Genomic DNA, 13,265 nt, shown 5'->3' on the forward strand with positions numbered 1-13,265 from the left:
ACCTGAATGACATCACCTGTTAAATATGACAGGATCATGACATGTTGTTGAGGAGCATCTGAAAGCACACGGGGGGGGGGGCACTGCGTCCTCCAAATGGTGTGTCCTGCTCCGTCTTGAAAATGTGGACTTCCCTGAAACGGGGGCTCAGCTTGCGTCTTTGTCCTCCCTCTCACCTATACCCAGCTGCTGTGCAGCTGTAACAGCTGGAGTGAAATGGGGGCGCTGCCGTGTGGAGGCTGCAGCGGCTCCGAGCCTCGACGGTCTGTGTGCGCTGGACGCTGCAGCTCATGGCTTCAGACACAGTTTTTCTTCTTACGTTAACAAGAAAGACACATGAGTGAGAGATTTCCTTTCTGGTGATTTTATCTGGAGTTGAAACGATTAATTGATTTTAATAGTATTCTGATGATCGATTAATCACATCATGTTTTGTTTTTTTTTTAAAGCAAAAATGCAGAAACTTTGAAAGTAATCTTTAGGTTTTGGACCGTTGGTGGATCAAAACAAGGTATTTTAATACGTTGTAATGAATGTTTTTCACATTTTTCTGGACCAAACAATTAATTGATGATTGAGAAAATAATCAACAGTTTAATAATAGTTTAGTTGAGGCTCTAATTTCATAATGAGGTTAAAGCATTTTTCTTTTTAATAAGCAGAAAGTGTCTGGTGTTTCCCTTCAGACGCTCCTGAAATAAAGCGTTATGTTTACTGCGGATCAGTTTACACATCAAGGTTCATACCAGAGGAAATCGGTGAACTGCGGAGAGGCGGAGCAAAGGTCACGGTCGCTGTGTTCAGTTAATGAATTGAAATACTTCCTTTAAAAGCCGATGATCTTATAATTTTAGGATTTTTATCTTTACAAAAGAAGAAGTTTAATCAAATTTCTGTTCCTCTATTTTTTGTTTTTCTGCCAAATACTGTTTTTCCTTTATAAACATCTTTCAAAAATTCCATTATCAATACGTTGTCCAGCTGTGGTCCTGTGTACCAGCTGCATGAGGTCATGTGACTTTACGCTCGACCATGTCCGACCTCTCCTGCCTCCCGTTATCCGCGGACACGTGTGGATCACACATCCACAGACAACACATTCATTCCACCCTGCGAAACAACACCCTCGGTCTCGTGTGTCAGGAGCCAGGGTGTGTAAAGCCTCAGCTGTGCGGCCTCACATGAACCAGACGAGTGATGTCATTGAACGCAGCACGCCGTCACAGCAACAAAGAGCTTTACTGTTGTGGGTTTGGTGCTGTTGCTGTTGTTTTACACTTACACGTCTGATGTTGGTTATTTCAAGACTTAAAACTTTATTGATAATATCACTGGAATGATTAGTGATTGAATTGCTCTGCAGCAGTTGAGTGATAACGTCTCTCTGCGTCTGTCTCTCAGGCGCAGCTGGAGGCCCAGAAGGCCACGCAGGACTTCCAGAGAGCCACCGAGGTTCTGCGGGCGGCGAAGGAGACCATCTCCCTGGCCGAGCAGAGGCTCCTGGAGGAGGACAACCGGCAGTTTGACTCCGCCTGGCAGGAGATGCTGAATCATGCCACCCAGCGGGTGAGGAAGGGGAAGGGGAGGGGGAGGGGGAGGAGGAGGAGGGAGAGTTAAGTTAACAGAAAGATATTTCACCTCAGTGTGTGTGTGTGTGGTTGATGTGTCTGACGGCGTGTTCTGATTGGCTGTCACAGGTGATGGAGGCGGAGCACACCAAGACGAAAAGCGAGCTGGTGCACAAGGAGACGGCGGCCAAGTACACGGCAGCGATCAGCCGCATGAAGCAGCTGGAGAAAAAACTCAAACGCACCATCAACAAGTCCAAGTAAGAGGCCGAGTTCAGCGCGGCGTCACGGCCCGGCGTTTAACCGACCGTCAGTTACTGTGATCATGTGACAGGGAGGGAAAGAACAGGTGCTCAGGTGGATTCATCATGTTCTCTGACAGCAGCAGCTTCAAACGGATGAAACAGTTTTCACCTGTAAAACCTGAAACCTACGACTGAGTTTCAGGGTCACTGTGATGGGAGAAAAATTTAGAGAAGAAATTATGACAAATAATGTAAATGTAACACAAATAAAGTAAATACGTAAATAAGACTGTTTTAAAATAAACATCTTAATATTACAACTTTATTCTTTAAACATTACGACTTTTTCTTGTAAAAATTACAACGTTATGTTGTAAAATTACACGTTTTCCTGTGAAATTGTTACTTTTTCACGTAAAAAATTACGACTTAATCTCAAATTATGATTTTATTCTCAAAATATAGTGACTTCTAGAGGCTGTAACACAGTGTCACTGTTCAAACACTCCAGTCCACTCCAGTCCAGGCTTTAACAGACTATTATCTGTGTTTAGAAACAAATCTACTTCTCATTCATTAACAGAGTTATTCTACAGTCATACTGTACATCAGTATTTGCATCTAGCTCTAGTTTCCAGCCTGGTTCTCTATATATATATATATATATATATATGTACTTTATTCATCCAGTAGGGGAAATATATATTGGAATCACACTATAACAGCAGTCAGTGCCCATCAACAAGAGAATCAGCCCACGACTCTCACTCACAGACGCTCGAGACTCGAGTGTCCCGCCACCTTTTACTGAAACTGTGGAAAAACATACACTATTACACAGCTAATAAAGTGAAGCTGATGTGGTTTGTAGTTTCCAATCAGGTGAAAACAACTCCAGCTGTTCAGACCTGATGTGGCCTGATGTGTTCCTCTGTAACGTGGCTGCTCCCTGAAGCGGTGAAAACCAAATCATGACCACAGCGTCCTGTTTGTTTTAGACAGTCAGGTGTCAGAGGGGAAGTCGGGCTCAGTCTGGTCACGAGTCGATGCCAGTATTACCAGTTAACAGGAAACGATGCAGCTGCAGCACAGAGACCCCAGTCAGTGATGTTTCAGGTGAAGTGGAATTTAAATGAATGAAAACTCCAGGACACAAAAGTACCTTTGATATTTTTAACCTCTGCTTCTCAGAGATCAGCTGCTACTGAACTTTGGTTTGTGAGTTGAAGTTTCAGGTTTTTGAGAAACTGCTCCTTTAATACTTGAGCCATGTTGTTGTGCAGGTGTTTTTTGTTTTGTACTTGGGGGGGGAAAACCAGCCTGTTCTAGAGTAATGACGACAACTGGACAAGCCGTCAGTTCACGACTGAGAAAAGCAAAATGTCAAACTTGTTACATCGCTCGGAGCAGTTCAGCTTCATTGATGGAAACGTTATTTGTTCTGTAAAACAAGTTTTAAACATGAAAGAAAAAAGTTGGAAAAAAAGAGCCATGATGACGGTTTAGAATAAATACTTCAGGAAATAAGAAAATGAAAATTAGCTGCCAGTTTCTCTTTAAATTAGTTAAAATGGAAGAAATTGAAATTACAGATTTTTTTGCTCTAAGTTATATTTTTAAAATCCAATTATTTCATGGTTTTTTTTATTTTTTTATTAAACTGAGAAATAAATCTGCTAATAATTTTCTTGATTGATTGAGAAAATAAATACACATAAAAACCTCTTTGAAATTCTCATTATAATTTCCTGAAAGTCTGAAACAGTATTTATAAAGTAAGTATAAGTGTTAATGGCTCTGTGTGCAGTGTGTTTCCTCGTAGATGAATGCAGAACAGGCGTAGTAAAGACAGAGAATATAAATCTTGTGTTCTTCCAGTTCTTCTTTTACAGTTTCAGGGCTTTGATTTTTCTCACTCCTACCTCTGCACCTCAGTGGTGTCGCTGACTCGCTCACGCAGCCGCTTTTAAGAAATTAAAAACGTTTTTTAAAAGGTGAAAATAAAGTACATTTTCAATCATAACTTCACCAGTTTTATATATATATATTTATATATATATATATATATATATATATATATATATATATAAATAACACACTTGCTTTGTNATCGCAGCCTTGCTTTGCGTTGCCTCAGCAGGTTGCTAATCCGTTCCCATCCGACATCACAACTCCTTTATCTCCCTCTCCTCCTCCAGGTTGCCATGGTGATGATGTGGGTACTGCTGTTTTCTGGGTTACTCTGTATTTTTCCCCTCTGATCTAATCTCTTCCTCTCTTCTCTCTCCTGACCACCCCCCCCCCCCCCCCCCCCCCCCCCCCCCCCCCCACCCCTCCTCTGCAGGCCCTACTTTGAGATGAAGGCGAAGTACTATCTGCAGCTGGAGGTACGTGACGGCTGCTTAGCTCTAATTCACTTCCCTCTCCGCCCCACTGACAGCCTCTGAAGGTTATGAGGACGCCGTTCTCTGTTTACGTCCGTACATACTCCGGGCTGTAGATCAGTCCGTCTGCCTCAGGCTGGGATCAGATTGTCGGCGAGCAGCAGTTACAGCTGTTAGCGTCGTTAGGAACAAAGAGCATCATCACCGTTAGCAACAGTCTGACAGTGACTCGTGAGCTGTTTAATTAGCTTTATATATATTGATGCTTCCAGGCTGGTTTTCATATCGACTTGAAGGAAAACTTCATCAAAAACTGGAAAAAAAATGATTCAAATGTTTTATGTTAAACATGAAAATATATACAGTACATAAACATATCTTCTTATGGATCAACACTTTAATGTGAGCACTGTTGTAGGTCAGTCGTCCGTGACCTTCATCATAATCCTCCTCCTCCTCCTCTCTTCGCTCTCTCTCCTCCAGAATCTGAAGAAGAACGTGGACGAGCGGCAGGCCAAGCTGACTCAGGCCAAAGGCGAGTACAAGGCGGCGCTCAGGAACCTGGAGATGATCTCCGACGAGATCCACGAGCGGCGGCGAAACTCCGCCATGGGCCCCCGGGGGAGAGGCGTGGGCGCGGAGGGCGACAGCGTTTCCGGGGACGACATCTCGAGCTTCAAAATGGAGTCCGATGTAATATCCAGTGAGTACAGCCTCTCTCTCTCTCTCTTTCTGTCTGATGGAGGCATTTGTTGCATAAACTCGTATTGTCGGTGTTCAGCAAGGGACTTGGTCGATTCTCCTGATGAGATAAAAGGCCAATTAGCAAAGGTCAAACCCTCCCGTCTCGCCGCTCTGCTGCCGACCTGCTCACCTGGTGACACTCTAAATGTCAGGGCGAGCTGTAATGAGATGTAGACAGCGCTCTGTTGTCATTCAGCCTCCTTCAGTGTTAAACAGCACAGATTAAACACGTTAAATAAAGATGAGCGGTCTGACTTGTGGAGCGGAGACGGACGCTGACGTCAGCGTAGAAAACAAACACAGAGAGCTCTTCTCTGAATTCCTGGTTTTTATTCCTGGAAAGTCTGATACGGGACGAGAGTTGTGAAGGACTTCAGCGAAAACAGGGTTAATGACATAAATGGTTCAAATTTAATTTAATTGTAGGTCGTTTAATTCGAGCGGTTTCTTTCAAATATCCCGTGGAGAGAGAAAAGTCTGTCTCACACAAACACATGTATGTTCTAAGATCACAGTGAAATGAGGCGTTTCCTGACCGATGCCCCTGAAAGTGACCCCCGACCTTTACTCCACGACGAATTCTACAGCATGGCCTCATAACAACCACTTTGGAAAAAAATGCGTCAAAATTTTTGACTATTTTCTGACATTTCATAGACGAAATTAAAAGATTAGAGATTGAGAAAATAATTATCAGATTAATTGATAATGAAAAGAGTCATTAGTTACAGTTGCTTTAGCTTTAATCAATTTTCTGTAATTTCTGCCTTTAGTAGAAAATAGTTTCTACTGAAGGTAGAAACGACCTCAGTGTGAGACAGTTTCCAATTACTAGTGAGATATGAATTAACCAAAGAAGAAGAAACATTATTTAGATTTTTACTTCTCCAAATCAAGATTTTATTGATTGAAAACTTATAAAATAAATTGGACATTGTTTCTGGAAAAACATGCAGCTTTATTTAATTATACTTTAGTTATACACAGAACTCCACCAGATAATGTAATTGTCTCCTATGTTGGTTTTGTCATGCTTCAGTTTGAGTTTTGTCTGTCATTCTGGAATCGCTCTGTACAATACCCATAAGCCTTGGCTGCTGTTGCCATAGAGAAGTAAATTAGAGGTTTAGCCGGAGCTGTAGTGAATCCAGAACAAAACATGGCGCCAACATTGATTCAAAACTGAAAACTGAGCTGATTTTAAGCTGCAGAAAATCAGTTTTCTCCGTGCTGTTATTTTTAGCTTTTGTCCTTTTTTTTTTTTTTTTTTTTTTTTTTTTTTAGTGACACACAAAAACAAATTTCAAGCTCTGTGATTGGTTGTTGTTTTTTTTGTGAAATGCACCTTGTAAGTCGCATTTAACTTCAACCTTGACGCCTTCATGTCCACAGACGTGTGACTTTGACTTCTTAGAGCAGAAGAGCTTCAACTGTGAGTCACCGATCAGCGTCTATGGGGAAAAATTAAATAGAGTCAGGGTGGTCTGAAATAGCTCCTCCCACTACACAACTCTATAAAAACCTGTTGATGCTTAGCTGCTTTTTTGTTTGTTTTTTGTTTTTTCATTGCAAATAATTTCAGAGAATTCAACATAATGTTCAAAAGCCAGTTTGATAGTGGTCCACATCGGTGGAGGGCCTGCACGTACAGAGACACAGATCTTTTTGCATCCTTCTGGCCTTGAGTATGGCATTAATAGGACAGTGTTACCATGGTAACCGCAGAGCAGCAGAGGCATCCAGTCAAAAGCAAGACGGCAACGATTTGTGAAGTTGCATGTTAACCCTTTTTTTTTACAGAGAAGGAATGTGCAGCTGTGGCTGAACAACAGCAGACACTGACGGTGCGTTCGTGTGCTCTGATTTCAGTCAGGGAAAATGAATCCACTGGATGTGATGTGACAGCGTAGAGTCCGCTCAGTTGTATTTATATCTGTTTGTTCATGTACTCACACTTCTTTTTCTTCCCTTCTTTTCTCCCCCTGTTCATTGTTCATCCGTCCTTCCTCTTCTCATTCTTCTTTTGCTCCATCCCTTTTTTCCTTTGTCCTCTACCTCTCCTCCTCCTCCTCCTCCTCCTCCTCCTCCTCTGGTCTGTTTCTATACTTTCTCTCCCTCTGTCTTATTTCACTCCTATCTTCCTTTTTCTTCCTTCCTACCTGTTTTCCTCCCTTCATTTCTTTTCTTCCACCCTGTATCTTCGTCTTTCCCTTTATCATCCATCATCCTTTGTTTCATCCTCCCCTCATTTCCTCGCATGAATTCACCTCTACTTTCTTCCTCCCTTTGACTCCTACCTCCTTCTTTCATCCCTTCATTCCCTCCCCTTTCTCTCTCATTTTTCTTCCTTCCTCCCTTTTCTTACACCTTTTCCCTCCATCTTTTTTTCTTCCTGCCCCCTTTCTCTCCGACCACTTTTTTCTCCCTTGCTCTCTTTTCCTCCCTCCTTTTTCCATCTCTCCTCCCTTCCTCTCCTCCCTCCCGCAGTGGCGTCGGTGTGTTTCGACGATGAGGCGTGTGGCGGTGGCGGTGGCGGCGGCAGCATCATGTCTGAAGAAGACTCTGAGACTCACTCCACCTGCAGCCTGGGTTCGTCTCCCAGCAGCCCTCAGGAGCTGATGTCGCCCTGCCCCTTCGCCAGCTCTTCCTCCTCTTCCTCATACACGTCCTCCTCCGCCTCTCCGTCACCGACTCCCTCCTCCTCCTCCTCGTCCTCCCCTGCTCCTCCCTCCAGGCCCTGCAGTCTGGATCTTCCCAGCACCGTGTCGTTGTCCGACTTCAGCCTCATCTCGCCCGTGCTCGGGCCTCGCAGCGAGTGCAGCGGAGCGTCGTCGCCTGAATGCGACATGGAGAGAGGTGGGTGATGCGGAAAAAGCTTAAATAAATACTGGGTTATTCTGCTTCCTCTTGAAAACCAAGAGGAATTCAAAACGTACCTGAGCCTATCGAAGCGTAAAAACTTTGTCTTGAATAATTAATGAACAAAAAAATTTAACCATTCACTGACCTTCTTTCTCCTTCGCTGCAGGTGACCGGGCGGAAGGTGCAGAGGGGGATCTGGACAACGCTCCCGCCACCAACAACAACAGCAACGGCAGCTCCGCCTCCACTTCCACCATCAAGAAGACCTTCAGCCTGGAGGCGCGCTTCAGCTTCCTGAACCTGCGACGCCCTCGCACCGACAACGCCAAAAAACTGGACAACTGCTCCCAAAAGGCGGAGCCCGGGCAGAGCGTGGTCCTGGTCAAAGGAGTCTGAGGGACAAAATAAACAGAACTTATTATCGTGGGATTCTGACTCTTGCCTCGACTCTTTCTGACCCAGTGACAGACTGATTCTGACCCAGTGATGAACTATGACGGGCTGTTTATAAGCTAGATGCCACAACTGCACTCCATTTCCGAACTCCACTGCTGTTGAAACTGTGTTGGTGAAGGGTGATGGAAGAATAAAGATTGTTAGAAATTATTCTTCATGTTATTTTATTATTTTTTTTCCCACTAACAGCTGAAAAAGCTCCTGTCACAAAAGCAAATGTACACTAGCTGCCTGCGGACGACCTCCGACTCCGGATCATCTTAAACCTGCTGTGTTGTTGTTGAATAATTGGTATAACTTTATTAAGACTGAGGATTTATTACTGTTAAAAAGCATCGAGCATGCTGTAAACCACACAGAGGTGATGTTCTGCTTCATTCAACACTTAAAAGAATGTGGATATGTTCAATAAATAACTGGTCTCTCAACCTCCTGCTGTACAGTGCTATATTTCATATACAGTATGACCATGTTGTTACGTGTGTGAATTGTTCAGGTTCTGTCACTGTCGTCCCTCAGATGTTTCAGATGGTTATTTTCCATGTGAAATACTTAAAGTATAGTTCAGGTTAATCTGAGCTTTAGCTTTTTACACCCAGTTTTTGTCACCATGAATGTGATTAGGCAGGACTTTATTGGCTATGAAAGTTGGGCTTGGACTTGGACATAATTACCAGACTACTTTCCGACTGAGGTACTGGTGAGTAAACGATGCATTTTTCTTCCATGGGGACCGATCAAATTTAGGTGAGGATTCACATTTAGAAACCATTAGATTGCGAAACGGGTCGTGATATGCGCCACAGCTGTCATTCATCTGACTTGGAGCCAACAAAAAACCCCCGAACACATTTCAGGCACAGAAATTTTCCTTGCTTTGAGCTCTGTCAATTACTTTTTTATGTCTTAATCTGCTATGACGTTTTTATGCCTTACTATACTATGACATTTTTTGATCTTTTAATGCCTTACTATACTATGATGTTGTTATGCCCTACTATACTATAACGTTTTATGATGTTTTATGCCTTACTATACTATGACATTTAATGACTTTTAATGCCTTACTGTACCATGACGTTCTATACCTATACTTACTCGTTTTTATGGCTTTTTTTGCCTTACTATACTATGACTTTTTATGACTTTTTATGCCTTACTATACTATGACTTTTTTATGACTTTTTATGACTTACTATACTATGACTTTTTATGCCTTACTATACTATGTCGTTTTTATGACTTTTTATGCCTTACTATACTATGACTTTTTATGCCTTACTATACTATGTGGTTTTTATGACTTTTTTTGCCTTACTATACGCAAACTTTTTATCACTTTTTATTCCTTACTATACTATGACTTTTTATGCCTTACTATACTATGACTTTTTATGGCTTTTTTTGCCTTACTATACTATGTCGTTTTTATGACTTTTTATGCCTTACTATACTATGTCGTTTTTGTGACTTTTTTTGCCTTACTATACTATGACTTTTTATGCCTTACTATAGTATGTGGTTTTTATGACTTTTTTTGCTTTACTATACGCAAACTTTTTATCACTTTTTATTCCTTACAATTCCTGTACTATACTATAATTTTTAAAATGCCTTACTATAGTCCTGATGTCATTTTGATGACTTTTTTGCCTTCACTATATTATGACTGTTTTTGTGCTTACTATACGTATGACTTTTTTTATGGCCTTACTATAGCTATGACTTTTTATGGTACACTTTTATGGCCTTAACTATACTCTATATCGGTCGTTTTTATGACCTTAATTTTGATCGGGCCTTACTATACTATGGTGTTTTATGCCTTACTATACTATGTTGGGTTTATTAAAATGATTTTTATTTGCCTAACCTATAGTACGCGAAAACTTTTTTTAAATCCGACTTTTTATCCTTAACTATACTATAGGGGTATAGGCTTTCACCCACGACTTTTTTATCCTATACGGTATTAGCGTGTGACATTGTGGCATTATTGTAATGACTTTTTTTGCGCTCTTATCTCGATATTATTGGACTTTTTTTGCCTTAGTATAAAGACAGGAAGACGGTTTTATGGACGTGCAGATAGTTTTTTATACGGACTTTTATCTTAATATTGAGCTCCTTGTACTAGTTGACTTGCTGGAGACTCTTGTTTCACCTTGAGGCTATATGGTAGGCGCTATTTGGACTTTTTTAAGTGGACATTTTTTGTATAGCACTCTGGTTCGAGGCGGTCCAAAAACTATTCGGGTTTTTAGAACTTTTTATGCCTTACTGAAATATACTTCATGGTCGGGTTTTGGGTGATTTGTTTTGCCATAACCTATACTAATGACTTTTTATGGCCCTTACTATAACTATTGTGGTTTTTATGACTTTTTTTTGCCTTAGACTATAGCGGCAAACTTTTTGATCACTTTTTATTTCCTTACTATACTAACTTATTTATGCCTTTAGCTTATTATGTCATTTTTATGACTTTTTTGGCCTTACCTATTATGACTTTTTGCCCTTACTATACGATGTCGTTTTTATGACTTTTTTTGCCTTAACTAATATCTATGACTTTTTATGCTCGTACCTAGGTACTATGACTTTTCGTATGACTTTTTATTGCCTACTATAATTCTTGTCCGTTTTATGACTTTTTTGCCTTACTATACTATGTCATTTTGTGACTTTTTATTTTGGCCTTAACTGATATTATACTTTTTTATGGACCTACTATACACTAAGGGATAGACCTTTGTTTAGTGAACTTTTTATGACTTACAATACTATGACCTTTTATGCTTACCTATACTATGACTTTTATGACTTACTAATACTATGTCGTTTTATGACTTGTTTTAATGACTTACTGAATAAGCTTTGGTTGTTTCATACTTTTTGCCTTACTAACTATGGACTTTTTATACTTTTATATGACTTACTATAACTATGGAGCTTATTTGATTATACTTTTTTATGACTTACTATATACTATGACTTGCTTATGCCTTACTATACTATGTCGTTTTTATGACTTTTTATGCTTAACTTATATATGACTTTTTTTGCCTATCTATATTATGACTTTTTATGCTACTATACTATGTACGTTTTTTACTGACTTTTATCTTACTGATACTTGACTTTTTATTACTGTTTATGCCTACTAATACTGTGACTTTTTTATGACCTTTTTTATGCTACTATAGCGTATGACCTTTGTTTATGATCTTTTTTATGCACTTACTATACTATGCTTATTATGCCTTACTATCCTAGTCGTTTTAACTGATGTTTTTTGCCTACTATACCTATGACTTTTTTGCCCTTAACTATATTGATTGACTTTTTTTGCCTTAACTATAACTATGACTTTTTTATGACCTTTTTAATGACTTACCGAAAACTAGTGACTTTTTATGCCTTACTATAACTATGACTTTTTATGCTTAGCTATACTATGACTTTTTATGAACTTTTTGTGCCTTACTATACTAATGATTTTTTATGACTTTTTATGACTTACTATAAGCTACTGTCGTTTTTATGACTTTTTATGACTTACTATACTATGACTTTTGTATGACTTTTTTATGCTTAGTATACTCATGACTTTTTATGCCTTACTGTATGCTATTTCGTTTCTATGACTTTTTATGCCTTACTATACTATGACTTTTTCATGACTTTTATGCCTACTAATACTATGACGTTTATGCCTACTATATCTATTTCGTTTTTTATGACTTTTTATGACTTACTATACTATGACTTTTTATGCCTTACTATAGCTATGTCCGTTTTTATGACTTTTAATGCCTTGCTATACATGTCGTTTTAATGTTACTATACTGATGTCGTTTTTTTATGACTTTTTCAATGCCTTACTATACCACTATGAGACGTTTTTTATGACTTTTTTATGCTTAAACTATATACTATGGACTTTTTATGACTTTTTATGACTTAACTAATACTATGACTCTTTATGATTTTATGACTACTATACTATGACTTTTCTTATGCCTTACAACACTATGTCGTTTTTTATGCCTTTTTTGCCTTACTATATTATGACTATTTGCCTTATTATATCTATGATTTTTTATGACTTATTTATGACTCTACTAACTGGGAGAAACTTTTATGCCCTTACTATACTAATGACTTTTTAGACACTATCTATGTCGTTTTTATGACTTTTAATTGACTTACTATACTATGACTTTTTTATGACTTTTTAATGACTTACTATAACTATGACTTTTATGCCTTACTATACATGAACTTTATTATGCCTTACTATATATGTCGTTTTTATGACTTTTTTTGCCCTTACTATATTATGACTTTTTTTGCCTTACTATATTATGACTATTTTATGCCTTACTATAACTTATGTCTTTTTATGCCTTTTATGACTTACTCATTTATGATTTTTTATGCATATTTTTATGACTTTACTATACTATGAATTTTTATGCCTTCTATACTAATGACTTTTTATGAACTTACTATAACTATGTTCGTTCTTATGACTTTTTATAACTTACTATACTATGAACGTTTTATGACTTTTTATGCCTTACTATACATGATTTTAAATGACTTTTTTATGACTTTTACTTATAACTATGGCCATGTTTATGACTTTTTATGCCTTAGCTATACTATTGTTCGTTTTATTGACTTTTTTTGCCTTAGATATAACTTGACTTTTTTTGCCTTACATATTATGACTTGTTGTTTGCCTTAACTATACTATGACTTTTTATGCCCTTACTATACTATGACTTTGTTTGTAATGACTTTTAATGCCTTACTATACTATGACTTTTTTTTATGACTTTTTATGGATTACTATACTATACTTTTTTTATGACTTTTTATGCTTAAGTATAGCTATGGACTTTTTTAATGCTTACTGAGGGTACTAATGTCCATTTCTATGACTTTGTAATCCTTACTATACTGACTTTTTCCAGTGACTTTTTATGACTTAGCCCTCT

The 13,265-nt window shown here is 38.9% G+C and overlaps 1 protein-coding gene across 1 annotated transcript in view; it reads left to right on the plus strand.

Annotated features, from left to right (window-relative positions):
- The window catches only part of sh3bp5 (SH3 domain binding protein 5), a 35,540-nt gene extending 26,853 nt beyond the window's left edge, over nt 1-8,687 (plus strand). The window contains exons 4-9 of the mRNA XM_022746153.1: nt 1,402-1,566; nt 1,698-1,828; nt 4,158-4,200; nt 4,681-4,900; nt 7,429-7,797; nt 7,970-8,687. Of these exons, the coding sequence (XP_022601874.1) occupies nt 1,402-1,566; nt 1,698-1,828; nt 4,158-4,200; nt 4,681-4,900; nt 7,429-7,797; nt 7,970-8,199 (1,158 nt within the window). The 3' untranslated portion in view covers nt 8,200-8,687. The remainder of the gene's footprint in view (nt 1-1,401; nt 1,567-1,697; nt 1,829-4,157; nt 4,201-4,680; nt 4,901-7,428; nt 7,798-7,969) is intronic.
- Nucleotides 8,688-13,265: the final 4,578 nt, after the last annotated feature.

The sequence above is a fragment of the Seriola dumerili genome, unplaced genomic scaffold (assembly GCF_002260705.1).
Source record: "Seriola dumerili isolate Sdu_G_001 unplaced genomic scaffold, Sdu_1.0 BDQW01000092.1, whole genome shotgun sequence".
In the NCBI taxonomy this organism is placed as follows: Eukaryota; Metazoa; Chordata; class Actinopteri; order Carangiformes; family Carangidae; genus Seriola; species Seriola dumerili.